The sequence below is a fragment of the Rattus norvegicus genome, chromosome 9, assembly GCF_021556685.1.
Source record: "Rattus norvegicus strain SHRSP/BbbUtx chromosome 9, alternate assembly SHRSP_T2T, whole genome shotgun sequence".
NCBI classification, from domain to species: Eukaryota; Metazoa; Chordata; class Mammalia; order Rodentia; family Muridae; genus Rattus; species Rattus norvegicus.
Genome location: NC_141542.1, coordinates 125,727,919 through 125,755,448, shown reverse-complemented (window position 1 = coordinate 125,755,448; position 27,530 = coordinate 125,727,919). Strand labels below are relative to the sequence as shown.

The following is a 27,530-nucleotide window of genomic DNA, read 5'->3' as shown; positions in this document are numbered from 1 at the left end:
ACACACACACACACACACACACACGATAACTTAAAAATGAAAAATCCTCATTCTGTCCTAGTGTTCCTGATAAAATCTCATCATTTGATAGGGAAAAGAAGGAGGATCAGATCCTTTAAGGATACGAATGGAGAGAGGCGGACAGGGGTCTGACCCGGACTCTTGGTTCCCACGGTGGCATCTATGCTGGAGCTCATAGCAGAACTGGCTACTTGCACCTGGAGGATACAGGATGGTCTCCGACCTCCCTCTATGAAGGAAAGATTGTTCTTGAAAAGTGAACTTTTTAGAATGGGTCGTGAAAATATAACTGTGGAATGAAAAATATGCCTGGCTTCCAGCTGTGCCAAGAGCGGGTTCAGTGTGTCTAGGATTCATGGTCTGCCATACAGAGAGATGACTGTCCAACAGGCACCTGCAGAAGGTACCACAGATGTGACTGCATCTTCTCTGATGGAAAGAAATCTGTGTAGGGCCACCCTGATTGGGGGTGGAGGTGGTAAAAGCAAAGGAAGAATGGGTGAGATGGCTCAGTGGGTGCACAGGCACACATACAAGAAATAAAATGTGATTCTAAGAAAACCAAAGCAAGGTCAGCTAGGTGTTATTTTAGAAAATTTACAACATAATAAAATACTTCCATAATCTTTCCCTCTGTGGGGCATGAGTTGCAGGGAGGAAGGAAACCAGTGATCTGAGAAGTGTCCGAGCTGGCCACCGTATTGTCATGATTAAACAGCCAACAATGACTTCAAGACTGATCACATTACTTCCTCGTGATGCCGGTTAGCTGTTGTTTTCTACACTAGCAGTCACTCCGCTCCTGGCCTCCCACGTCTGTGAATGACGAAGGACATTTTGCTCCCATACAGCACTTCAACATGGTTAGGCGTAAGGCAACCTGATGACGACCCCAGCGATTCTTAGATATGCACATCTTTACAATTAATTCTGTCACCTGTTGTTACAGACGTGCATCTGAATGCAAACACCTTTACAAGTATCAGCTGTGTGTGCCAGTGTCTGAGTGTGTGAGTGTGTGTGAGTGTACATGAGTGTGTGTGTGAGTGATTGTGTGTACTTGTGAGTATTGTGTGAGAGTGTGCGTGTGTATGAGGATGTATGGTTACGTGTGTGCCACAGTGTTCTAGTGGAGATGAGGGTACATGTTGTAGGTTTGGGTCTCTCCTTCCACCTTGTGGACTCTGTAGCCTGAGCTCCCGTTGTCAAGCTTGGTAGGGATTATGTCTACCTGCTTAGCTATCTTTCCGGCTCCCACACTCTTCTGTATGAAGCACACCAAGCAAACAATGTCTTCTAGACACAGCACACATGCGAACTCTCTGGCAGCAGTCACAGGACCTGCTGGGTCTGGGCCAGATGGCGTGCCAGTGCTGAGAGAAGTGGGCACTAACCTCCATCCTATCCCAGAAGCCATCTCCAACCCACAACTGCTTGAAAAGAAAGCTCTGTTTTCTCAATGGAGTCTCCCTGGTTATATAAACCACTCTTAATGGCAGGCCCCAGGCCTGGCACAAAATGAACTCAATGGTATTTGGAAGGTTTTTTTCCATAATGCTTTGCCTGGGGTTTTGTTTTTTTAACCTTACAGGTCAGTCTTTTGTTTATAGACTGTGTTTTCTGATTTGGTGTTTTGTACGGGAGCTCAGTATGTGCAAATGTGTAGACACATCTCTGTGTGTTCCTTATGCTTTTTCTTTAAGATTTATTTGTTTTATGTATGTGAGTACACTGTCCCTGTCTTCAGACACACCAGGTATCAAATCCCATTACAGATGGTTGCGAGCCATCATATGGTTGCTGGGAATTGAACTCAGGACCTCTCGAAGAGCAGTCAGTGCTCTTAACCACTGAGCCATCTCTCCAGCCCTCCTTATGTTCTTTCTTTAGTTGGTTTTTTTCCCTGTTTGTTTGTTTTGTCCTATTTTGGTCTGTTTGCTTCTACTTTATTTTTATGTGCTTATCTGACTTCTAATGAGAGAGAGAGAGAGAGAGAGAGAGAAGAGAAAAGGTGTGGATTTGGTTGATGGGAAACCACAATCAGAATGTAGCCTATAGAAAAAATATTTTCAATAAAATTGTTTATTTACTTGTATTCTGTGAGAGTTTGCCTGCCTGTATGTTTGCCATGTCAATGACTGATGTCCGAGGAGGCTGGCAGGGGGATTGGACCCCTATGAACTGGAGTTATAGAGGGTCGTGAGTCACTTTGTGGGTACTGAGAACCAAATCCAGGTCCTCTGCAAGGGCAGCAACTGTGCACATTCACAGCTCCTGAACTCTGTGTGAGAATCAAAATGCACAAGGTACTTAAAGGTACTTTGATATACAAAGTAACAGCAGATGTTTGTTTTGTTTTGGGTATTTTAATTTGCTTTAAGAAAGGCGTATGTAGTCTGAACTGTACTAAGATGGCCTTTGAACTTTCAACCCTTCGTTTATTTGTTTTTGATAGAACCTTGCTCTGTTACCCAGGCTAGTTTTGAACTCACAAAGAGCTTTGCCTATGCAGGGACTAAAAAGGTCTACGCCACTACTGCTGGTCTCGATTTGCAACAATGTTGCCTTGGGTTTTGAGTGCTTGCATCACAGGTGTGCACCACCCGCCCCAGCATTCTGTTAATAATTTGAACATCACCTCCTAAACATAGCTCTCTCATCCCCAACGGCAAAATGATTTTCTGGAACACACACACACACACACACACACACACACACACTCACGCACACATGCACGCACACTTCTCAGTGGGTTCCATTTCAAGGTACAGGGAGCAGTTACCTGTATCCCAATAGATAGGCATCTGTTTTTCTTAAAGTCTTTCTTCCTGTCCTCGGTGGTGACAGTGGCTATGGTGGTGGTGGTGGTGACGGCAGCAGCGTTGCTGCCCATGTGTTGACTTGCCGGGCCGTGGATCTGCGCGTTTGCAGCCTCGATGGCAGCCGTGAGAGCCTTCATACTGTCCAGACTTTCGGTGGAGTTGCTGAGGCCAGACTGGCTGATCATGTCCCCGCGCTGGCCTTGCCCGTCCATGTAGGCATCCTGCGCGGACTCTGTGCTACTCTGGGCTGTGATAGAAATGAAAGGTTTCGTGGTAGTTCTGGGTGGGACTGGAGGTGGTGTCTTCTTATATGTTGTAATGCAAGATGACACTGAAAGACAGTGAAAGCAAAGACTGTGACTTCTGCGTACCGTCAGGGACAGCCATTGGAGATCAGGGCACACAAAACACTCTTGACATCGAGCTTGACAACAAGGCTGTGAGGTCAGAGGTCAGGGGTCAGGGCTGCACCACACCCACAGCAGTGACGGGGAGAACTCCCGTCTCTGAAATGGAAGCTGTAAAACCATCATGAACTAGATAGGACTGGTCACCTGTGGGAACTGTGGGGGAAGCCCTGCCTTCTCCAGAGAACAGTTAATACAGTCAACGCTCGACGAAGCAGCTCGTTAGGAATGGCTTGTGTGGTTGGTAATGAAAAGAGAGGCTGTGAGTAGTCTGTTGCGTGCAGTCTGATCCTGGTAAGCATCCTGACAAGCGCGGGCCACGTCAGCCTCCGTAGCTTCCTGGATTATACTGGTTCACACTAAGTTCCTCCCTGCCTCTCAATACCTGTATTTTCATCCTCTATGGTGTCTGTTGCCTACCTTTCCTTCCCTGCTCCCCACTCCCTGTTTTCTTTTTTTGTGTAGGTGAGCATTGTATAAATTTTTGTTCAGAAACTTTGCTGAGCACCACCACTCACTAAGAGGACCCCCTAACAGAGCCGACCCCCTAACAGAGCGCCCCCCCAACTATACATTCAGTTATAGATCGCCTCTGAGCATTTGTTTGGTGTCTATTGTGCCACGTCTTGAAATGCCACCCCAAGACACTTCCCCAAGGCAAATGTCTGAATGCATTCACCCGAGGCTACCATTTGTCTAGGTCCTTTCAAAGGTTCCAACCCCTCTACACCCATCTGGTCACAGTTTTCTGCAAACTGAAAAACTGTGGCCTGTTCCCAGCTTCCCGTGTACGGAGCATGATTCTGGAAAAGGAAGATAAAAGCATTTCCAAGTAGGATGTTCTGCCAGGGCAAGCCCGGTGCAGTGGTCTGAAACCTGTAACCACCACTTCCCCCTTCTCTTTCCACACCTTCCCCAGGCACACAGGGCTGGTACCCTGTGGTTACCAAAACCCCACACAATTCTAACTTGGGTCCTAGCTGCCACTCGACCATCTCACTTAATAAAACACTCAAGCTTCTTTAAAGGCCACTGGGGAAAAAAAAAATCCTACGGTGAATCGTAAACAGGGGGGCCCTATTCTGCTGCCTGTTCTCTGCTGCCTTGTGATCTGAAGTAATCCCCTCGACCATGAAAGAAAGAATAACCACAGTGTTGGCATTGTTCTTCCCATGGATTGCCTGAGAATCAGAGGAAGAAATCCGGCATCGCCATGGTACAATATCACATGCTCAGGAAGACGGGTGAATACGGAATAGGATGAGGTCACCTTAGTTATGTGGTCCGATGATCAGCAAATACTACATGAAACTTTCCACATATGCATACTATAGGGTTAGGATTTGAGTAGTGAGTGATAAGCAATTCAATTCAACTTCCTCTCTCCCCCTTTCTCCTCCTCCCCACCTCTGAGAAACAGGTCGATTAGCAGAAGATCCCACTAGAAGAAGTTTCCTGTGCTGATGGAGCAGGTGCCTACTCAGACTTAGATTCGACCCCCCAGCTCATGGGCAAGCATCTGGCTAAGTCATGGAAACCAGAGCAGACTGGTAAGTTGTCTCTGACTACTTGTTCTGCACTTTTAACCCCTGTGGTGCTGCCTCTTGCCTCCCAGTCAGAGGTAAAGTGGTAGCTGTGTTTGTGATGCCACGGTCACCTGTTTGAAGACCGGAAGAGGTTCAAGAAGGAAGAGGGCTGTGATTAGGATGTCCACTCCTACCTGAACATAATGATATCAGACCGTGACATGACTTCTAAGACAAGTCTTTACAATGTGAGGTCATTATTTCTGCTGAAAACCTGTTCTCAGAAAATTTAGGGGCACTGGAGAGATGGCTCAGCCGTTAAGAGCACTGGCTGCTCTTCCAAAGGTCCTGAGTTCAAATCCCAGCAACCATATGGTGGCTCATAACCATCTGTAATGAGATCTGATGCCCTCTTCTGGTGTGTCTGAAGACAGCTACAGTGTACTTATATATAATAAATAAATCTAAAAAAAAAAAAAAGAGAGAAAATTTAGCCCATCCAAAGAAACTAAATTTCGTATCCCAACACACAGTCAGTAACCCAAAACATGGCACACACCCTCTTACACAGTGAGCATCCCAGCACACGATCTGTACCCTAGCACACAGTGTGCACCCAGCACCCCACCCCAGCACACAGTCACATAAGATTTGTTCTTCTAGGCTATTTATTTACTCCTTGCTTTGAGCTTCCCTGCTTTTTCCTTATATGCCCATACTCAAACTATGTGGGTTTAATGCTAGAAACTAATGAAGAATTCTCAAAACATAACAAACCAAAAAACAAACCAACAACTCCCAAACCAAACCAACCAAACAAAACCCCAAACAACAACAATAAAGCCAAACCAGATCAGTGCAGAAGAAAACTCCTTTCGTTCCTATAAGGTACAGGAACAGGCCTGCCATGCTTATATCCCAGTTGTCCTGCATTGATGCCTGTCTCTGCCTCCTGCAAGGCCCACACACTTTCTAGTCAAGTCACAATTTTTCTAGTGTCAAGTTGGACAGGGCGACACTTGGGACAAGCTGTCACAGCTCCTACACTCAAAGGCGGTCAGAACTTGAGATTGTCCTAAACAAGAAAGAGGGTCAGGAGCATTTCTGGGGCTGGCTAGCTTCCGGTTGACTTCCATGTTCAGGGAAAGTCTGTGTCGAGGAATAAAATGGAGAGTTATGAGGCAGGACAGTCAGTGTCCTCCTCTGGCTTCTGTGTACATGCTACACTGTATCTGCAACACATTTGTGGATACAACACCCCCCCCCACACACACACACACTCAGGGAGAGGAGAGGGAGATGGAGGAGAGAGAGAGTCAAAGAGTCATCAAGAATCTACAAACTATCATTTTTGTCAACTTTTTAACATTGACTATTTCTTTTCTTTTACACATCTTTGAGGAATCTGAAAGACCTTGGATTTGCTATGTAGCTGACCTTGAACAATGTGCTGGTGGTACTGGTGAGGACTGCCATACCTAACTCAAGGTTGTCTACATTCGGGCTGGAGAGATGGCTCAGCGGTTAAGAGCACTGACTGCTTTTCCAGAGGTCCTGAGTTCAATTCCCAGCAACCACATGGTGGCTCACAATCATCTCTAATGGGATCTGATGCCTTCTTCTGACGTGTCTGAAGATAGCTACAGTGTACTTAAATGTAATAAATAAATAAATCTTAAAAAAAGGTGGTTGGGGGCTGGAGAGATGGCTCAGTGGTTAAGAGCAGTGACTGCTCTTCCAAAGGTCCTGAGTTCAAATCCCAGCAACCACATGGTGGCTTACAACCATCTGTAATGAGATCTGATGCCCTCTTCTGGTGTGTCTGAACAGCTACAGTGTACTTATATATAATAAATAAATAAATCTTTAAAAAAAAAAAAAAAAGGTGGTTGGGACACAAGTTGTGTCCCCTAAGTGCAGTAACAAAAGTAAGAGCCCCTGAGAGACTAAAACATGAGAGAGAGATAGGTGGGGCTGATAAGGTGGCTGTGAAGCCAAGAGTGCTTGTTGCTCTTGCACAGGACCAGGGTTCGGTTTCCAGAACCCACATGGTAGCTAACAGCCATTCCAGAGGACTCAAGGTCCTCTCTGGTCTTGTGGGCACTACACGCCACACATGTGGTGCACACACTTATAGGCAAACACCCATCATTTAAAAAACAAAGCATAAACCACGCCAAGGTACTCAGCCCTATTCAGTCACTCACAGCCAGAGGTGAGATAGCGTATATTATCAGCGTTAGAAGGCTGAGGCAGGGGGACCATAAACCCATAACTTGCCTAAACAATGAGTTTGAGCCAGGCTGATCTACAGGAGACCCTGTTTTAAACAAACAAACAAAACTCAAATAAACAAAAAACGAACAAAACACAGAAATTGGTTGTACAGTAGTCAAAGAACCTTTTTTGTATGTAAACACATTTTCTTTTTCTTTTTTTTTTAAAGATTTATTTATTTATCATATACAAGTACACTGTAGCTGTCTTCAGATACACTAGAAGAGGGCATCGGATTCCATTACAGATGATTGTGAGCCACCATGTGATTGCTGGGAATTGAACTCAGGACCTCTGGAAGAGCAGTCGGTGCTCTTAACCACTGAGCCATCTCTCCAGCCCGTAAACACATTTTCTTAAGGGACTTTTATTGGTGTTGTTCTGTGGCGTGAGATCTTTGAACCCAGGACCATAAGCTTGCTACCCAAACCTTTTGCCCCTGAGCTTGTATACAAGCAGTTACTAAGCAAGCCCTAACTTGTTCACCCTAAAACTGATGTGGTAGAAAAAACCAAATCTTGCAAGTTATCCTCTGATCTTCACATGTACACGCAAAACAAATACATGAAAGAAATTAAAAGAACAAAACCAGCGTGCGTCTGAGAGGTGGCTCCATCGTAAAGACACCAGCTGCCACTGAGCTTTAGAGCCTGAGTTAATCCCCAGGACCCACATGGCAGAAGGTGAGAACTGACTCTCAAAAGATGGCTTCCACATGCACAGCGTGGCATGCATATGCCCATACACATACAGGATAAATAAATGCAATTTTAGTTAACAACAGCAGCAACAAAAATGTCAGGCTTAGTGGTTAATCCCAACACTAAGGAGGCAGGCAGATTTCCTGATGCCACCCTAATATATATATATATATATATATATATATATATATATATATATATGTATATGTATCTATAATTTATATAGTAAAATATATAACAAAAAAATGTAAGATGCATAGTCACCATTGTTCATACACGGAGCAGAAAGACCTTATTTTGTAGTAAGAACTCAGGTTCTGGGAGAGCGTACAAGCACAGATCAGTCAACTTTCTTCCAAAAGAGTTATTTAAATGTATGCGTCTGATTTTTGTCTCCCCCCCCCCCCCGTGTATGTCTGTACACCACACGCATGCCTGCAGCCCATGGAGAGCAGAAAAATGCACCAGATTCCGTGCAACTGGTAATGGGATGGTTGTAAGCCATCGTGTGGGTGCTGGGAATCAAACAGAGTTCCTCTGGAAGTGCTCTAAATCACTGAGCCATCTCTCCAGCAGGCAGATCTCTATGAATTTGAGGCCAGCCTGGGCTACAAAGCAAGTTCCCAAAACAGCCAGGGTTATGTAGAACCTTGTTGTCTCAAAAAAGGCTTGCCTTTAATCCTCAGGACTACCAAACAAATGTAAAAGATTTTAAAAGAGAAGATACCTAAGTATATATAAGTTCTAAGAAATTAACAAAACACTGCAGAAATTCAGCCCAACAGAGTCCACATGGAAAAGTTACTGCCCTATTTCAAAAATATTTACAGCTTCCCCCTTTCCAGGCCACCCAGAGAGATCGTGGTGGCTTGCGGTGAGAGGCAAGGCTCACTCGCTTGCCAGCCCACCTCTGGGAGGTACAGCACCCCCACAGTAGTTAGTACGCCTTCTGGCTCCAGGGAGATGTCTGTGTGAGAATGACTTCCACTCAAGGCATCCTCCACGGAAAACACTTTTCTCTGTCTCTGAAGAAAAAAAAAAAAAAAAAGCGACTCTGAGCGCGCCGAGGAAGGAGGGGCTGGCAATAACTCTTGCAGTCATCCACCCCCTCGCCAGTTGGTGGTTACCAGGATCCCAGACACTTCCTAATGCCAGACAAATGCCCCAAGCCTCGGCATGTCTGGTTTGAAGATCTATTCAACTGATAGTCCCCGCCTTTTCGAGGGAGAGCCCCAGTACTGGGCTAATCAAACAAAACATTGTTCTCAGAAGGCAGGAAGAAAGAAAAGGCTTGTCTTTGGGTCACAACGTTTGGGATTCATATCTATATATAAAAATATTATAAATATATATATATATTCCCAACTAAAAGGTTGCTACGAAACTTGGGATTCCAGAGGCGTGGCTGGTTTGCACAGAGCGTGCACTGTACAGAAATCCCAGGAGGGGAGGAATCTGAAAGTTAAGAGCCATTAAAAGGAAAGAGGGGGGAAAAAAAGTCCCAGGCACTTGATGCCTGGAAATGATGTAAGACTCAGCCACTCCTCCGTTAGACCTGCAACCAAACGATTCTCAGATCCGTCGCAGCTGCTCTCCAAATGTCAGCGCCAGTGCTGGGCAAAGCTTGAAACCCACCAGGCTTCAGGAGGGCCATTCTCACCCACATTTTCCCCCGAGCACTCTTAGGAACCTGGCAACAGGTAACGTGGCAACCTTTGACTTCTTAAAAGGCGAGTGGGATAATTTCAGGGAACAAACGGACTGTTTTCGAGCCAGCTGCGTCTCTCCCAACTGCCCCCGCATCCAACCTTCTCCCTCCCAATAGTCTGAGAAAACAAATTTAAGTGCTGAAGGCTGTCCCGCTCTTGTGCGTCCCCTGGTGGCCAACATCGGCACAACACGCACGTGTTCGGAACCCCTCCGCAGTTCCTGCTGGTAAGTGTTGTGGGAAGTGTGCAGCTGACCCTGAGAACCTGTCTCCCGTAAAGAGCTGGACTCCATTCAAAATGTCCTCATTTTTGTTGTTGTTTTCGAGATAGGGTTTCTCTATTTAGCCTTGGCTGTCCTGGAACCCACTAGGTAGACTAGGCTGGCTTTGAACTAGGAGATCTACTGCCTCCGCCTCCTGAGTGCTGGGATTAAAGGTGAGCGCCAGCAGACCCAGCTTCAGCTGAATGAGACCTCTGGACTCCGACCCACTAGCGTCGGTGAGGATTAACACTGGGAGCAGGGTCTGGTAAGCACTGCAGGTGGCTTAGGCCTGTGATTTCTTCCTCCAGAGGCTGATGTGGGAAGATCAGGGTTCAAGACCAGCCTGGACTCCTTACGGGCTTTGTCTTGAAAAAGCATCAACCAAACGTGCCGTGACGACGCCCATTTTCCCTGTTTGTCTTGATGTGTGTTCCACACAAAGACACCTTTTGGGATCTAATGAGCCCTGCTGGGTTCCTGTGTGTAAGGATTACTGAAGATTTCCACACTGCCAGCCCAGCTTCCCAGACTGTAGCTACACCCAGGAAAATGCCAGCGGCTGTGTCTTTAGGCTGTCTGATCCTCTTAGACGCTGCCCCACCCCCTTTCAATGTAGGGCAGGCGTGGAGACCCAGTCCTGAGCTGCTGTTAGCTCACAGGACCTGGCACTGCAGTTCTGCATCTGCAGATGGTACTTGGAAGCTGAGAGGTTCGGATCAAAGTAACCGTTCTTTTCAGAAGCTTTCACTAATTAACTAAATTAGAGGACACGGAAGACTCAGGTCCAGGCTTTAAGGTCTGAGCCTAGTAATGCAGACCTTAACCAAGTTTGACAATCAAATGATACTAGAAGCTGAAAACAGCCCATGCCTGAAACCATGAGACGTTCAGAGTTGTTTTTGCCCAGATCATGTAAGGTCAAAGATTAGAGCCTGGGGGTCTGAGTAAGCTCCGGAGGGACACTGGCTTGGGTGAGCCGCAGCGTTCCTAGAGCAGGGCACCTGTGTTGAAATCGGACATTTCAGTCTTCAGGATTACTAATTTCCAAGGTGGCGGGTATTGTTTCCAGCTGGGAATACGATCTGGGGTTAGCACTTCATCTTCCCGGCGCTGCCAACAGGTGCTGTTGAGTCAAATGTGCAGACAGATGACTGTCCTGGAAGTCCCATCACCGGGAAGACTCCACAGACTGACTTCTACCCCTGACTCAGACACAGTCACTTCCTCTTATACTTAGGGAATTGTTTTTTTTTTTTTTTTAATTTTTTTTTCTGCATTTGTAATCCTGTGTGTGTTTTTCAAAATATGTCCCAGCCTGGCCTTTGGGTCTTCCTGAGTTGAATGGACTGTTTACCGAAGGGGAAGATTCGGGGCCCAAGGTCAGGGTTACAGAATTATATAAGGTTTCCTGTTTGGGCAGCTGGTCTACCAACCCCTCAGGGCAGATGGAGTTTTGATGAAAGATGCCTGCCCGTTGGGTGTGGTGGCATACACCTGCAGCTCTGCACTCAGGAACATGGGACATTCAAGGGTTCGGTTTTGGACCCCTGGACAAGGCACTGAGGGGCATATTTTACATATCAAGGCAGACCTGGCTTCCAGGTTCTCCCAGCATCCCTCAGTCCCTACTTGGTATACCCTGCTTCCCATCCTTGAACTTTCCAGCCCAGACACTTGGCTGCCATTCCCCAAGAGGCTCCTCCCTATATAATCCAGACATTTCCCCCAACCCCCATAGCAACTTCCCTGGCCTTAGTCCTTGGGGCCAGTAAACTCACCTGCCTGAGAGCAGCTTTCCGATAAACCTGCCTTTAATCTATTCTAATCTGACTTGAGTTGGCTCATTTCTGGATATGCACAGACTTTTCTTTGCTGTTCTCTATAATACAGTGTAACAACCATTTGCTTGGCGTTTGTCCACATAATTCTAGCATGCAGGGGGACTGCAAATAGAAAGCCAGCCTGTGCTACAAGCTGAATACTTGTTGAATACTTGTCTCAAAAAAAGTAACATCCAGAGCTGGAGAGATGACTCAGCGGTTAAGAGCACTGACTGTTCTTCCAGAAGTCCTGAGTTCAAATCCCGGCAACCACATGGTGGCTCACAACCATCTGTAATGTGATCTGATGCCCTCTTCTGGTGTGTCTGAAGGCAGCTACAGTGTCCTTATATATAATAAATAAATAAATCTTAAAAAAAAATCTAGCCATGGGTTGGCAAACACTTGTAAGCCCAACAACACTTGGGAGGCAGAGACAGGATCTCTATGAGTTTGAGGCCTTCAAAGTCTATGAGTTTACATCAGTAGTAGAGTGCTTAGCTGGTATGGGGCAGGTCCTAAGCTTGATCCCTAGAACCACAAAATAAAAGACAATATTTATAAAGCATTTGTAATTAGAAGTAAATTGAACTTCTGTAAGAAGGTAATCTCAGAATGGCTTACAGTACGTTACGGGATGTGCCCAGGCTATATGCAAAGACTATATAAGACAGTAACTGAATGTTCTGGTAAACACACATCACATGAGGGTGTTCCATAATCAACCCTCCAAAGATACCAAAGGACAGCTACGTAGCCAGTTGTCACCAGTGCCAGCGTCTGTTGGCATTAGTCAAGTGCTGGCTACGTTTAGCTATGACTAGTCAGCTTTTGTCATGGAGCTGGTATGTCAAATGTTATGGGGTGGAGGTCAAAACCCCATAGGGCCAAAGAGTAGGAGCCATCCGCGTCTGAGGCCTGGGATTCTATTCTCGGCATCATCAACACGAGGAGTGCCGTCTCTACTCTCTCCTGTGCTTTATCCAAGCTAACGTCCTCCTTTGTCTCTGCACCCTCTGAGACACACACAGTGGCACACTGCAGTCCGATTAGATTGCTGCCGAGTGGCCCAGGATATCAAACCTCCCACTGTTCTTTCTACTCAACATCACTGGGCTATTGTCTCCCATAGCCTAGGCTGGCCTAGAACTCCCTGTGTAGTCAAAGCTGACCTTGAACTCCTGATCCTCCTGCCTCGACCTTCCAAGTGTCGGGATTACAGACATGGCCCTGTAGCCGCCCTCCCTTCTGAGAACGTTTTTGTCTTTATAGTATTATTTTTGTTTTGTCTTTATATTATATGAAAAGTCTTTCTTATTATTTTATTTATTCCTTTGATAAGGTCTCATGTAGCTTACTTAGTCCGGGCCTGGACTTGAGGATAACCTTGAACTTCTGACTTTTCCTGCCTTACTTCCTAAGGGTGGGGTTACAGGCATGGACCATCAAGCCTTTTTTTATGTAGTGCTGCGACCAAAACCACTACTCTGCATGCTAGTCAAGCACTCTATCAACTTAGCCACATCTTCAGCCCAATTTGGGTTTTATCACGGCATCTTTCCAAGAACCCCTCTTTACCTCATTTCAACAGAACGGGCTTGGAGTCCTGAGTGTCAGGGCAAACCCGAATGGGAACCATGAGTGTCTGCCTGCCTGGGTCTAGTAAACAGATCTCATCTGCCATTCACTCTTCCTCCAGCCAAGGCCATAGCACTCCTGATGGGAGTATCAAGCGCCTGGTATTCCTCTGCGTTGCTTCAGAGGAACCTGTGTACAAATCAGAGTACTTCACATCTATGGGAGCCTAGGCCTAAGTTCTAACCGACTTGGGGGATGCTCCACTGCCCTGTCCCTGGCACTGAGAGCAGCCTGAGGAATGTAGTCGGGAATTCTCTGCCTTGGGAAACAGGATTTGTGAAGAAGCCAGAAAGGAAACCTTTCTTTCCTTCCTGTTAGTTTCAGCAGGGTCTGGAAGGCGGGGCCTGCAGGGAATGTCAGCAGCCCTGGGCTGTGTAGGTAAGCTCTTTAATTATTCATCTTACTCCTTCCTTCCACCTAGAAACCCTCTTTTTTCTTTCTCCAAAGGGAAAACTATACAGGTTAGTCTGTATTGGCCTCCATGGTCCAGAGGAAGGATACCTGTTTCTTGCATACTCAGTTAGCAAGAGCAGCTCTGAGAAGGACACTCTTTACCTGCTGTTCATTGACAGCTGAGGACACAACTGGAAGAGACTCTCCAGGTGTCCCTTAAAGGCTGCACCTGCCCTACCACCCTGGGGTGTAGCTCAGTGGTAGAGCATACACCTATCAAGAACAGGGATGTATTCTAGCATGGGAAAGAGAGACAGCTGGACGGGGATGCTTGTCATTTGCCGAAATTTCAGTTCAACAAAACAAAACCCAACGACCTTGCAGTCCCTTTGAAGTCGAGATTAAAATTGGTATCAAGTTACTCCACCCTCTATCCCCATTCACTGAGTGTTAATGAACCCAAGGCTGGTCTCTTTAAATTCCAAAAACAACCCTGCAGAGGAGGGTACAGCCAGCAGATAAAAAGGAGGCCAAGAGAGAGGTTGCTTTGCCCCAGCTCTCCCACGGGGTAGAGCTGGCCGGAAAGTTGCTCTTCCCACAGAAGTTACTTATTTTTTCGGACGTGCCACTGTATCTGCACATCGTGGGTGAACACTTGTCATCCCAGCACTGGAGATGAAGAAAGAGGCAGAGGGATCAGGTGTTAAGGCTAGCCTCTGCTACAGTGTGAGTTCAAGGCTAGCCTGGGCTAGATGAAGCACTGCCTCAATAACAATGACAAAAAGATTCTCTCGTGAATCTCCCAGAGAACAGTGCTGCCTGAGTGCAGGTTGGAAACTTCACCAACAGCCGGAACCCTCGGGTCCTGGGGATTGCAAGCCACCGACATACAGTGATTCAAACCTTGATAGTAAGTTATGCTGTAGGCATACTGTTAGCAGTTTCCCCCTCAGGTCTGACAGTTCCAAGGTCAGATTTTGAGTGATGGCTTTCAGAAACGTGGCTGGAGGAGTCGTGTCTTAAAACCACGTGCCAATTCTTATAGTAATCGGAGCTTCCAGCAGGGGGGTGCTGTGGTGGTATCACTTTCTCTATTGGACCACCAATAGAGGGTGGAGGCTATACAGGGTTTCTTTTATATTTTAATTTTGTTTTGTTTATTTTGAGCCAGTGTTTCACTGTGTAGTGTGTAGCCCTGGCTGGCCTAGACCTCTGTAGACCAGGCTAGTCTTGGAAAGAGATCTGCCTGCCTCTGTTTCCTGAGTGCTGGGGTTAAAAAGCCACCACACCTAGTCTAAAAGTATAGCTTTGGCTGGTCTAGAACTCCTGACCCTCCTACCTCTGCCTCTTCAGCATACCCTCCTGGTGTGCAGTTGGGTTTGATCAGTGTCCTGTCACTGCTTTGGTATAGTTCTGGGGGTCTGTTGGTTCACCAGCACAGGAGACATTCTGTTAGTTTTATCCTAATGAATGGCAGAGGTCCCTGGAGGATCCTTTCACTGTGTTCTTTCCACAGGTTAGGGTGATGTCTAGGTCGCAAATGGTACTGGATGCTGTGTCTTTTGAGATAAGCATTGTATAGTCAAGGCTGTGCTGTCTGAGCCACCTTTTCCCCATTCCCTACCAACAGGCCAACTTCTAAGATAGCTTTTTTTTTTTCAGACAGGAGAGTGGGTCCACAGTAGGTTTTGTTGGACCCATCTGCACAGATCATCTTTGAATGCGTGGCTCAGTGCTCTAGGCTCTAGTTTATACTCAGGCAACCCTGAGATAATTGTTGGCTGCAACCTGCATTGCAGAATACAAGGAGGTGGGGTATATAGCTTGTGGTATACCGCTTGCCCAGCACCCGGGGAGCCCCACCCCCAGCAACAGCCAAAACAGTCTTTTCAAACTGATGTGTGGGTAGACAGATATGTTAGTGAGCTGCCCGGGTGACTGATCAAACACTCGACACACTTATGACACCAAACAAGCCCTGTTCCCACTTCCTGGTGTGGATTATATTCTTGTTTTTAAAATGAACTGTAAAAATGAAAGGCAATAAATTTTTTTCTTTCAGATTTCTATTATCGTAGGTCAGATTTTATTAAATGGTAACTTTGGGCTGATAGCTATTCGGTGAATCGCCTGCTTGCTAACCCGAGTTCAATCCCTGGAACCTACAGGGCAGGAGAGAAACAGCTCCAGCAAAGTGGCTTCTAGCCTTGGTGTGTGCCCTTTCTCAATAAAGAAATGACTGTGAGAAACAAATTCAAAAGGGAGACCATCAACATTGGAAACCTCCTGAGCATTGGTGTTGCAGGGCTTCGTGCCTTGACGCAACAGACTGGAGGCTGACTCTGCTCACCCTTGAAACTGCCCAGTCACTGTGGCTTTCGTTCCAAACAGAAAATACAGGAGAAGGATCTGGAATCAAGGAAAACCCAAGGCGAGTAGGGCTGGTGGGCAGATGTAAATCAGCTACCAATAAACCCTTAGAGAAGAGAACCTTTTTGATGGCAGCTGCCGGAGCTTCAGCCCGTTTGAGTTGCTGATAACCTCATCAAGCCCTCAGATAAAGGCTAGTCTTGTCACCCTGGGCACCTGGCTGAGAGGCAATAAAACGTAGCCTAATCTCCTAAGGGTGGAGTTCGGCCAAGCTTTGCCCGCAGTAATTATAGCTCTAGAATTGCGGTCCTCTTCTGAGAAACCAGGAAGGGGGAAGGGGAGAAGATGGTTTAAGGCAGCGGGAAGTTGTGCCGTTTCTGTTCTTGGATTTAAAAGAGAAAGTGAGCCAATCAAGGAAGAGGGAGTGAGGGAAAAACAGCTAGGGGCTAGGCTCCCTCTCGAGGGGTTAACCAGCGTTCCTAACCGCAGGGTAAAAGGCTCAACTGTTGAGAATAATCCCAGAAACTTTAGGAACCTTCCTTTGTACATGTAAATAGCCGAGTCATTGCCTTGCTAAGCGGAGAAGGAAGAGTGACTCATTGGTCGCTCCTTACTCTGCCGTTGGATGGAGTTTACCGAGAGCAAGAAAACGACTTTAAATCCCAGCTCTGTAAGGGAATTCCTCTTGGGAGGGATGAATGCCGCCCAGACAAAGGAGCCCCCGTTGACATCTCGTTTACAATCTACCCCCAGGACACAGACAAGACCGCCTCCATAAACCCAGCTCAGAAACACCCATTGTTCAACACCCTCCATTAGCAACAAGCTACCGCCACCCCAAGGCTTTGCAAAAGAAAGGATTTGGTTGGAGGAAGCCTGGGACTGGGGAGGCTGTGAAAAGAGACAGGAAAGGCGTCCTTTGAGCCTCCGTTCAAGAGAAGAGTGCCGCAGAATAAACCTCGAGGTGTTTAATCTTTTAGTTTCCTTAAGAAATGCCTGGAAGAGCCCAAGACCAGTGATTGAGAACTCTAAATTGGATGTTAGCTCATTGCAGAAACTTCTGTCAACCGAAGTTACTAAATAGACTGTCTCTGCCTAATGTACATATTCTGAGCCTCGTAAAACCCTATACCACCGCAGCAAAGCACGGCTGAGTTCTTTACTAGACGTTGTTCTGAATAGTCCTCCAACCTACACCTGTACACATTTGTTTTGGTCCCTATCTTAATAAAGCTCAGAAATTCCAGAATACATTTGGATTTACCAAAAATAGAGGTGGGGTTTAAAAACAAAACGAAACGAAACTAAGTCAAGCCAACCGCTCTATCTTTATGCTCCTTGTTTAGCCCCAAACTCATGACTTTTGTGAACCCACTGTTCAAGCCAGAATTCTGGCCACGATCCTTCTGATCCTCCTGTCTCTTAGCTCATTCTAGAGTCATTCTATGTCCTGTTTGTCCCTTTCTGGGTCTCTGGATCTTTCTACTTATCATAGCCATTTCCTACCTCAGGTTTCTACACCTCCAGGTTGTGATTTATTAATGAGTCATGAGATCAGCCGAGTGAGTCATGCAGTTTCACTATTTAGAAAGGAAAATGTTTAAATAGAAATACCAGAGTGCCCTGTGGTCAGGAACGGGGTATTGTTGCATGAATCGTGTTTGTCCGGATCTGTGTACAAAGTAGGGGAGAGGTCAAATGCTTTTGTTTGTCAAAAGTATTTTCTAATTGGGCATCCTGGATGATCAGTTAATTGTCCCTGCGTTCAAACTGTTGTACATACTCGGAGACACGGTGAAAATGTGGAACACCCAGCTTGTCACCCTGGCTTGCATATGGTATCCCATCTAGGGCTGCGGGAACTCCCACTTCCCCATTCTGCCAGCCTTCTCGCCCCAAGACCCCCCCTTTTCCTGACCAATCATACTTTACTCAAGTTTCCCCACTTTGCCTTGGGATTCCTGCTGTGGAGTCTCTTCCTTCTCCCTCTCCGTCCAGGTATCAGTGTGGCTGCCACCACTTGCTGGAAGACATCTGCACTGTCCTTCCAAATGGCTGGCCTCTGGGAAGCAGGGGCTCTGCTCTTCTGGTCTGACAGGGCAGTTACATAGTCTGTTATCTGTCCAGTTCCTTCTCAATTTTTTTAAAAAAAAGATTTATTTATTTATTTATTTATTTATTTATTTATTTATTTATTTCTCTTATGTATAGGACTACACTGTAGCGGTCTTCAGACACACCAGAAGAGGTCATAGATCCCTCTGGTCTAATGATTGTGAGCCACCATGTGGTTGCTGGGAATTGAACTCAGGACCTCTGGAAGAGCGGTCAGTGCTCTTAACCGCTGAGCCATCTCTCCAGCCCCTCCTTCTGAATCTAAGTCCGTAAGTAGGCATTCTGTTGGCAGATAGGTTACCAGTGTGGTGCCTAGGTGACTTATTCACGCTCCGCCCTACCCTCATCTTGGTTTTCTCTGTGGAGAGGATGTCTTGATGGTTAAAGTCCTTCTTTTGGTGAGCTGGTCAAGGCTGGTTAGATCTAATATGCAGCCGGAGTGACTACCAAGAGTCTTCTGTTTGCTAAATGACACACATCGTCCAAAGTCATGGCATTTGTCAACTGCCATGACCATAGCAGGCGAGAGGGAGGATCACCACAATAGTTGAGTGATCCAGGAAGCAGCACCCAAGTTCCCTGAGAAGCAAACCTTCAGGTACCCCCAGAACAGACACGAATGCTTCCTCTCTAGGTTAAGTTATTCTTTGTCTCGATAGGCTGTAACCTCCTAACCCCCAAGGCTGAATTTTCAGCACTCATTTTTTTTTTTTTTTTTACTCTTGAAAGAAAGACTCCTCTATCATTCAACTGATGTCTAAAACAGGCATGGCTGCCATAGGCCCACACAGGCCCAGAGCTGTCTCACAGCAGGATATATGTGAGAGCAACTCAAGACTACTCAAAACCAGCTGGGACCAGCATGGCCAAAGATGACAGCTAACTTCCTGGGATTATGACATCTCCGTAGTATGGGCCTTGCAAAATTCCCGTAACCATTTATCTGGCTCAATGACAAACCCCCAAGCTCCATATAAGGACAGAAAAGAGGTGTAAACCCCATTCCAGAAATCTCCACCTCCACCCATGATGTAACACACGAAAGAATCTTCCCTTGTATCATAGGTTTAGGGTTAGACAGTGCCACTGTTAAGAAGCATTGTCCCGACCTTGAGCCCTCAGACTAGCATCTTTCCAACTTTAAGCCTTCAGACTAGCATCGTTTGATCTTTAGCTCTCAGACTAGCATTGTCTGGCCTTCAGCCCTCAGATTAGCACCCCCTCGCACACTTTCAAAATTACTTTGCTTAGCTGGAATTCAGGGGCCAGGGTTATGAAAAGATAAGAATGGCCTGCTCTCCATCTGGGTGCGGTAGCCCTTGAGAAGTGGGAGGATCAACAGTGCAAGACAAGTCTGGGCTACTACATGGTGACTTTGAAGCCAATCTGGGCCTCACAGGACTGAGAAGTGAAGAGACCTTCCTAAGGCCAAACAGCTGTCTAGGAATAGGAAATGGATATCATGTAGGTTTTTTTTTTTTTTTTAAAGATTTATTTATTTATTATATATAAGTACACTGTAGCTGTCTTCAGATACACCAGAAGAGGGCATCAGATCTCTTTACAGATGGTTGTGAGCCACCATGTGGTTGCTGGGAATTGAACTCATGACCTCTGGAAGAGCAGTCGGGTGCTCTTAACCGCTGAGCCATCTCTCCAGCCCTCATGTAGGTTTTAACTAAGTAGTGTAGGAGTGCTGGGGATTGGACCCAGGCATGGGGCATGCTAGGTAAGAACTCTTCAGCTGATGGCCTGTGAGATGGCTCAGCTAGCAAGAGCACGTGTATTTTTCAATCCTGGAACCCATGACAGATAAAGACGACAAACCCCACAAAGTTGTCCCCTGACCTCACATTTCCTTCCTTCCTTTCTCTCTTTCCTTCCTTCCTTCATTTCTTCCTTCCTTCCTTTCTTTTTCTTTCTTTCTTCCTTTCTTTCTTTCTTCCTTTCAGATTTGTTTATTTATTTTATGAGTGTGAGTACACTGTTGCTCTCTTCAGACACACGGGAAGAGGGCATCAGATCTCATTACAGATGGTTGTGAGCCACCATGTGGTTGCTGGGAATTGAACTCAGGACCTCTGAAAGAACAGTCAGTGCTCCTATCTGCTGAGCCATCTCTCCGGCCCCCTGACCTCCCATTTTCACTATGGCACACCATGGCGCATGTGCAGTCTAATAGTAAACAGTACCATACAAGTTGTAAAAGCTCTACAGCTGGACTATATCCCCACCTTTGTGAGCAAAGAGCCCTTCCCGGTAGTGGGCGTTGGCCTGGAACTCAAGATATTCTAGCCTCAGGCTCTCAAGTGTCAGGATTACAGGCACACATCACCATACCCACCCTCTCTCTCTAGGTGTCGTACCATGGCTAAAGACCTAGGTTCAGTCTCCAGTACTGAAGGGAAAGGGGAGAATCCAGGAAACTGAGTATCATTACCAAGCTTATGAAAGACTCTATAAGCAATCAGTACAGTCAACACGATATATGATACATCAACACATAATATAATAATGTTAATAAATAATATAATTAATAAAATTAAGGAGAAGATGGGCTCAAAAGCCACATGTGCACAAACCCAGCAGCGGCATCTATAAGGGGCTCCTACCTGGGCACGCCCAAATGTTTACAAAGATGGCCTTGTGGTCATTTGTTATTAAGTGGAGGAGTAGTTAGATTTCCTTTTAAAGTTGAGAGAGCGAGCAGGTCATGGTGGTGTACACCATAATCCTAGTACTCCAGAGGCTGAGGCAGGAGGATTGTGAATTTGAGGAAGGCTATGTAGCTAGTTCCAGGCCAGTCTGTACTGTGTAGCCAGACCCTATCTCATACATAGAGGGGTGTGGGGTGGGAAGCTGAAAGGGAAAGACTGAGGAATTTTGTGCTTCCAGACACATTGTGCTGACGGAGTATCCCAGAGATGCCGGGACTGCTCAGTGCCCTTTTCAGGGCTCAGGCTCTCATGTCCGGACCAGTAGTCACGTTGAGAGAAGAAAACTGCAAGTTAGGAAGAGAAGGATCACACGAACCTATGTCTCCTGCAGTAAGGAACTCTTTGTCAGGAACAGACTATGTTATTTAACCCCCAGTTTGGGTTTAGATAACCTGTGCTATGAAAACAATTATCAACAAACAGAAATCACGCCTTTTGGGCGTGTGCCGCCGTTCCTTTGAAGGCAGTCCTTGGCGGGGCCTCCTCCCCTGCTTTTGCTCAGCCCTCCTAAGTTTTAAAAGCATACCCAAGTGACCTAGACTCTCAGTGCTACAGAATCTTTAGATTTACGCACCCCAAACGATATGAAGGCCGTCAGCTACCATCTGCATGCATTCCTTATTTTTATTGTTTCTTAGTTCTGCACATAAGTAACACAAGCGTATCAAGTTCTGTGGGGTGTAGTTACCAGAAAAGTAATCTTGCCGATGAACTATAGAAGCAGCTTGGAGGGTCAAGGTCCACTGCACTTGCTGGCCAGGGAAGAGAAGGACAGACATGCCCTGACTTACAGACTCATTCATCTTTAGGTTCCTGACCTCTCCTTCCCCTCTCCATAAAAGTCCTTTGTGCTCCAAGTACCCAAGATGGAGCTTTCGGGATGACAGTCTCTTCTCCAGTCTAGCTGGCTCTTTAATAAAAACCTATTTCATTTGCTTCCTCCCCTTTGTGTGTGTGTGTGTGTGTGTGTGTGTGTGTGTGTGTGTGTGCGTGCGCGCGCGCGCATGTGCATGTGTGTGGGCACCTGCTTGTGTGTCCGATGTACTGGTGGAACAGTTATATTTTAGTATGTAAATGATTAGGCGTACATTCTACCAATGAGCTGGGTTTGGTTTGAAGAACTCAGTTGGTCAGTTATTACTGTGGAATCTTACTCTTTCCCTTTAGGAGTGAAGTCTGTAGGATGAATACGGTACTAACCAGGTTCAGGGCTCTGACTCTCACTCCTACCACCCTACCTTACTTACCCTTATCCCGCAACATACATAGAGTGCAGTCTCGTACATAGTCCCTTGGATAGGGAGATTTACAATGTGTAACTAAGACAGTTGGAAGTTATACTGCATGGTCTTCAATGCTAGACCAGAGGATCTGATGCAAATTCTAGTAGTCCAATAGTCCTGAGCCCATCATGCTGTTAGAAAGCCCAGGTCAGCTTATGAGGCAGACCATGTGGGAAGCCTCAAGTCTACAGAGGGAGATGCTCAGACAGCTCCCAGATGATCTAGCTCTCACTGACTGTAAGACAAGGACAAGCCAGAACTACCCAGCCAAAGACCTCCCCAAATTCCTGACTTTCAGAAACTGACAACTGATAAAAATTTTTTTTCACATTGCCAAGTTTACACAGAAACTCATAGCCCTTTGCCCTTCAGCTAATGATTGTTAGAGGTATAGTCCAAACCCAGTTGGTATGACAGGGCAAGCTGGTACATAGGTTTCTTCATCTTGTATTTTTGCTGAGATCATTTCTGGTTTAACTAAAATTTGATCTCCTTGTTGGAAAATCCCGTGGCAAATTACCCAACTTCTAGGAACCCAAGGTCAAGATTCTCCAGTTAACTTTGCTTCTATTAAACTACTTGCTTTCATAAAACCAAGATACTGGGATGTGGTTTTGGCAAAAAACAAACAAAACCAAAACTAAAAACCAAACAAAAACAAAAAACCAAACAAACCAAAAAAAAAAAAAAAAAAAAAAACCCACAAAAAAACCAAAACCAACCAAAACCAAATCTAAAACAAAAAACAAACAAACAAAAAGCCCTTATCATAAACACTTGATGCTACACGTGGGTCCTGAATACCTGAGTGTAGTCCCAGATGTCTGGAATAAAGACTTTCGATCGGCTATAATTTGTGTCTGAGTGATCGTTTCTGGTTGGTTTTCTTCAATGTTTTGGAAACCCCAGTAAGATTCCACAGAGACTAAACCCAGACACTTAGGGGCTTCGGCTTCCAGGAGCAGGGAAGAGAAAGTCACCTGGAGAATAGCTCTAAGGGGTGCCCAATTTGAGACATTCTGAAGCCCTGGGAAAATCCTCTCCGACCCACAGCTGCTAGCTGCTAAGCCCTCGAGAGGCACCTGACACAAGCCATCTGGTCTGAACACCCCCGAAGGTAAGTTTGGTCTGTAAGGTGCCATTTGGTTAGGACATAAGATGGAGGTCAGATGTGACTGTAGATCCTGTGTCCAGCATCCCCGAGAGATGTCACTGGACTCCCCGGGTCTGTATGTATGGTGGCCGGCCCCGGTTGTCTTTACTATGTGATCGTGTCTTCCTGTGTGTCTCTTTGTGGGTTTCTATCAGTTCAGTTGGTTGGAGAAACAAATCTAACATGGAAAGGTAGAGTGAGCCACCCCTAAACTGTAACCACCACTGTCCCTGAGATAGTGCATTATTCCCTACAGGCTGTGACGGTCCACCTGCATCGTGACACCTGTAAAGGGCAAAAGGTCCTCGTGCACACAGACAAGCGGTGGGGAAAACAGGAAAAACTAAACTTGTTTCTTCAAAGGAAGTGGCTCTTTACCACCAGGAATGCTGGGAATAGATAAAGGTTATGACCTGATGATCTTTTACTATCTGTAGGGTCAGGCTACATCTGAATCCCCACCCCCTGATACCTCCCCAAGATCTTGAGCATTGCTTCTCATTCAGTAAAACCTATCCTTATGAGTGATGTTGCCTGCATTTTACAGCAGCCTAACAAACTTTTGTATGATCTCAGGGCCAATCCCGACTCCCACAGGCATACTTGGGTCCTGAATGCAGTTCCTGCCGTCTGTACGTGGTGACACACACCTTTAGTCCCAGCCTTGGGAGGCAGAGGCAGGCAGATCTCTGAGTTCAAGGCCAGCCTGGTCTACAGAGTGAGTTTTAGGACAACCAGGACTATAGAGAATCCCTGTCTTGAAAAACCAAACTAAACCAAACCCAACCCAAAACAAAACAAACAGAACCAATTTTCACTTGGTGATAGACTGTGTCTAAGTGGTCATCTGTGGAGAGCTCCCTGTGACACTGGCTTCACTCCAAATATATATTTCTTTTATTCCATGGTTATCTTCCAGTACCTTTTAAAAAGATGTGCTACAACGTACGTACATAACACGGGACTACAATGTTAGCCATTCAGAATTGTGCAGGTCGGCCATGTCTTAAGTACATCTACACTGTTGTTCATCCATCACCATCTCTTTCCAGAAATTTCTTTACTGTAATACTAAAATTGTGTATCTACTAAAATGACTTGGGCTTAGGGTGTAGCTCAGCAGTAGAGTTAGTCTGTGAGGCCTTGGATTCGGTCCCCAGCACAAACAGACAGGTGAAAGAACTTCTCCCCCATTTTTCTTCCCTTCAGCAACAACTATTTTCCTCTGGCCTGTGCATTTGATTAATCTCGGTTCTTCACATGAGCAGAATCATACAGTGTCGATACAGGGAAGCTGGGGCCCCCTCCTGGGGTTCTCAGTCTCATTAATAGAAGAATTTAAGAATGGATTCACATGGAAACCCAGGAACAATCTTATTAGAGTTAAAAACAAACAAAAACAGTGTGGGCCAGCTGCCCACAGGCGGTAATAGAGAAAAAAGCCCATTCCCATGGAGGGCGGAATGGAGGTCAGACAGGTGGTGAAAGAGCAGCAACACGGCCTAGAAGGAGGCTTTAGAGAAGAGATAGGAGGAAGGAAAGGGAAAGTCCGAATTTTCCAAATAATTCTGAAGGTTTACAAGCTACATGCCTGGAGCCAGCAAGCTATTGCACTAGGGACGGTGAGAGGAGAAGCACAGAATCTCATTAAAGGACTAATTATTCCACCTCTCTCTCTAGCATGGGTTAAGGTGAGGCTGTTTTCCTAGGGATGGTCTTTTGGCCAAGTGAAGAACCTGGACCAGTTGGAAGGTTAGATGGTTACACAGTCCATAGATTCTATTCTCTTTACAAGATCTTCCCCTCCCCCCGGAGCTGAGGACCGAACCCCCACCTCCCCCTTTTTTAACTGTAACATTATCTGTCCCCTTCGTGACTGGGTTATTTCAGTTACATCCACCTGTCCATCCATCCATCTATCCATCCATCCATCCATCCATCCATCCATCCATCCATCCGTATATACAGATATATATGTACATAATGCATAAATATAGGCTTATAATAAATAAATATTATATCAAATAGATTCATCAGTATGAATTAATTAATTTATATATGGTCAGGCAGAAGGGATACATTTACTCTCCACTCTTCCCTCTCTCTGCTGCCTGTGACAGCCCTTCTCTGGCTGGTTGGAAAGATCCCACTTTCAACACACCCATGAGGTCATTCCTCCAGCCCTGGCTTGAAGGCCAAATCACACAGACACTGATTAGAATCTTGGAACTGGCTGCTTCATATCAGTGATCACAGCTGGGTAGGCTCTGAGTTCTCATCTGTACAGTGGCTGTGCGGAAGGCACTGCCCCGATGGAATCGATGGAATCGTTAGGTTTAAACGGAGACCCCAGAGGCTAACACTACTTAAGTAGCCACGGTTACTAGTGTTTTTGTTTGTACAGGCTAACATCAGTCCTCAATCCCCAAGCTTTGTTTGCATCCATGATCCCTATAGACGCTTACATTCATATACATGAGGAATCTCTCTCTCTTCTCCCTTTCTTCCTTTGTCTTTTCTGTAACGCTGAGCTCCAAAAACCTTGCACATTCTAGGTGAGTGTTCTACCCCTGAACCACACCTCCCAACCCTAGAGAGTCTTCTGTTCACACATCCATGAAGAAACTCAGTACCAGCAGCACCTAAAACACATCAGGGCTGGGAGTGCAGTCTAAACACTTGCTTAGCATGCAAAAGGCCTTGGGTTTCATTCCATCACATGAAGAAAAGTAGGGTTCAGGTGGCTTCCACCTAATGCAGCGTTCTTAGTAAGGTGGGGGATACTGGACCTGACTGAGTAGCAATCGTGGGTTTCCTCACTGTTTCCACGCCTCTGACCACCCATGAGTGGTACTTTTCCTCCCTCCACCTCAGCTGGGCCTCCACATCACCCTGACAGCTGCTGCCACATTCCAGGGCTCCAGTGGCGGAAGTAAGGCTGAGATCTTTCTGGGTGAGTGACAGTGTTTGAAATGAGATTAACCGAACGCCAGGGTTGGGGAAAACAGCTTTTTTCTGAGTCACCTCAGTCCCACCTTCCTCATGACATACAACTGAACTTGTTGGCCTGTGTGGTAGTGCGTCAGCCTTGGGCTGTGAGACAGTGGGCTCTTGTAACCTGGTAGCACTGCGTCTACTTGGGCTAAGCGAGCCAGAAACTGGCTACCACTGCGTGTCCTTGACTCTGGGGTTCAGCCTGGCCTGTGTGTGTCTTTGTTCGAGTCACTCTGTTTCTCTGCCCCCTGGTGGCAGATGAGGGTCACTCTGGCTTTCTCGTCGATGTTGCAGGGTTTTTCCTCAACCAACACGTGACAAGGACAGCATTCCAGGAAACCGGAAGGGCTGGGTGGGCCTCTGGGATTTCAAAGTTGACAGCTTTGCTCAGCTGGCAGGTTCCGTCCTGCTGTGTCATTTTCCCTGAGCTATAGGACTTTTTTTTTTTTTTTTTTTTTGCAGGACACTTACCACCCAACTCTCCCAGGCTATCCCCTCTGTTCTACAAGCCCGTCCATTCTTCCCTAAAGAATTTAACTTCTTAGGATTCATCTTCCACCCACGGTCAGAGAACGAAGGGAACTAGCAGGTATAAAAGTTTAACTGCACTTTAAACTCAGTTTTATTCGGCTTCCTCTGTCTAACTCAGTGGTTCCAAACATATGGGTGTAGACCCCTTTGGGGTTAGAATGACACTTCCAAAGTAATCAACTAAGACCTTAGGAAAACACAGATACCTACATCATGATTCCTAAGAGTAGCAAATTTACAGTTACAAAGTAGCAAAGAAAATAATCTTAGGGTTGGGAATCACAGCAACATGAGGAATTGTTTTAAAAGGGTCCCAGCTTTAGGAAGGTTGAGAGCCACTGCCCTAACTAGAAGGAGAGCTGGGCCACTTCACCCAAGGAGAAAAATAACTCAAATATTAAGAAACATGCAGTCTGGCTTTCCCTGCACCCTCCTTCCGGTTCTAAAAGTCCCCACGGATGCTCACAGCGGAAAGTCCACCTACCACACACAGAACACAAAAGGGAAAACCAGCCGGGAGGCTCTGGCTGTGAATTGTGGGCAAAGAGCCTCTGCTCCCCCTGCTGAGGCCATGAGGTAATGTCTGTGGGAAGCCCAGTTCTCATCCCTGTCTTGCAAGCAGAACTTGGTACCTGTACCTGCTGCTTGGATGCACAGTACCCTGAATCACATACCCATCAAATTTATGATGACTGATTTCATGAGAAACTACAGGCTGAGCATCATAGCTCCTGCCTGTGATATCACCATTCAAAAGGCTGAGGCAGGAGGATCAAATTAAATTCAAGGAT

At 46.2% G+C, this 27,530-nt stretch overlaps 1 protein-coding gene and 1 long non-coding RNA gene across 45 annotated transcripts in view; one reads left to right on the top strand and one right to left on the bottom strand.

Moving 5' to 3' along the window:
- Nucleotides 1–27,530, bottom strand: part of Dlgap1 (DLG associated protein 1) — an 870,386-nt gene that overhangs the window by 51,624 nt on the left and 791,232 nt on the right. For 18 of the 34 annotated variants that reach the window (XM_087567550.1, XM_087567553.1, XM_087567549.1 and 15 more), the window contains 1 exon segment: nt 2,804–3,174. In XM_087567550.1, the coding sequence (XP_087423676.1) occupies nt 2,804–3,174 (371 nt within the window). 34 annotated transcript variants of the gene reach the window in all.
- LOC102555426 (uncharacterized) lies at nt 9,295–17,254 on the top strand. 11 transcript variants are annotated; one of them, XR_015629889.1, is made up of 6 exons: nt 9,295–9,454; nt 9,580–9,689; nt 13,502–13,561; nt 14,383–14,486; nt 15,745–16,007; nt 16,700–17,254. It is a non-coding gene; the product is annotated as an uncharacterized LOC102555426 (long non-coding RNA). The 11 variants fall into 11 exon arrangements; XR_015629886.1 differs by lacking the exon at nt 14,383–14,486; XR_015629887.1 differs by lacking the exon at nt 14,383–14,486 and having other exon boundaries at nt 15,639–16,007.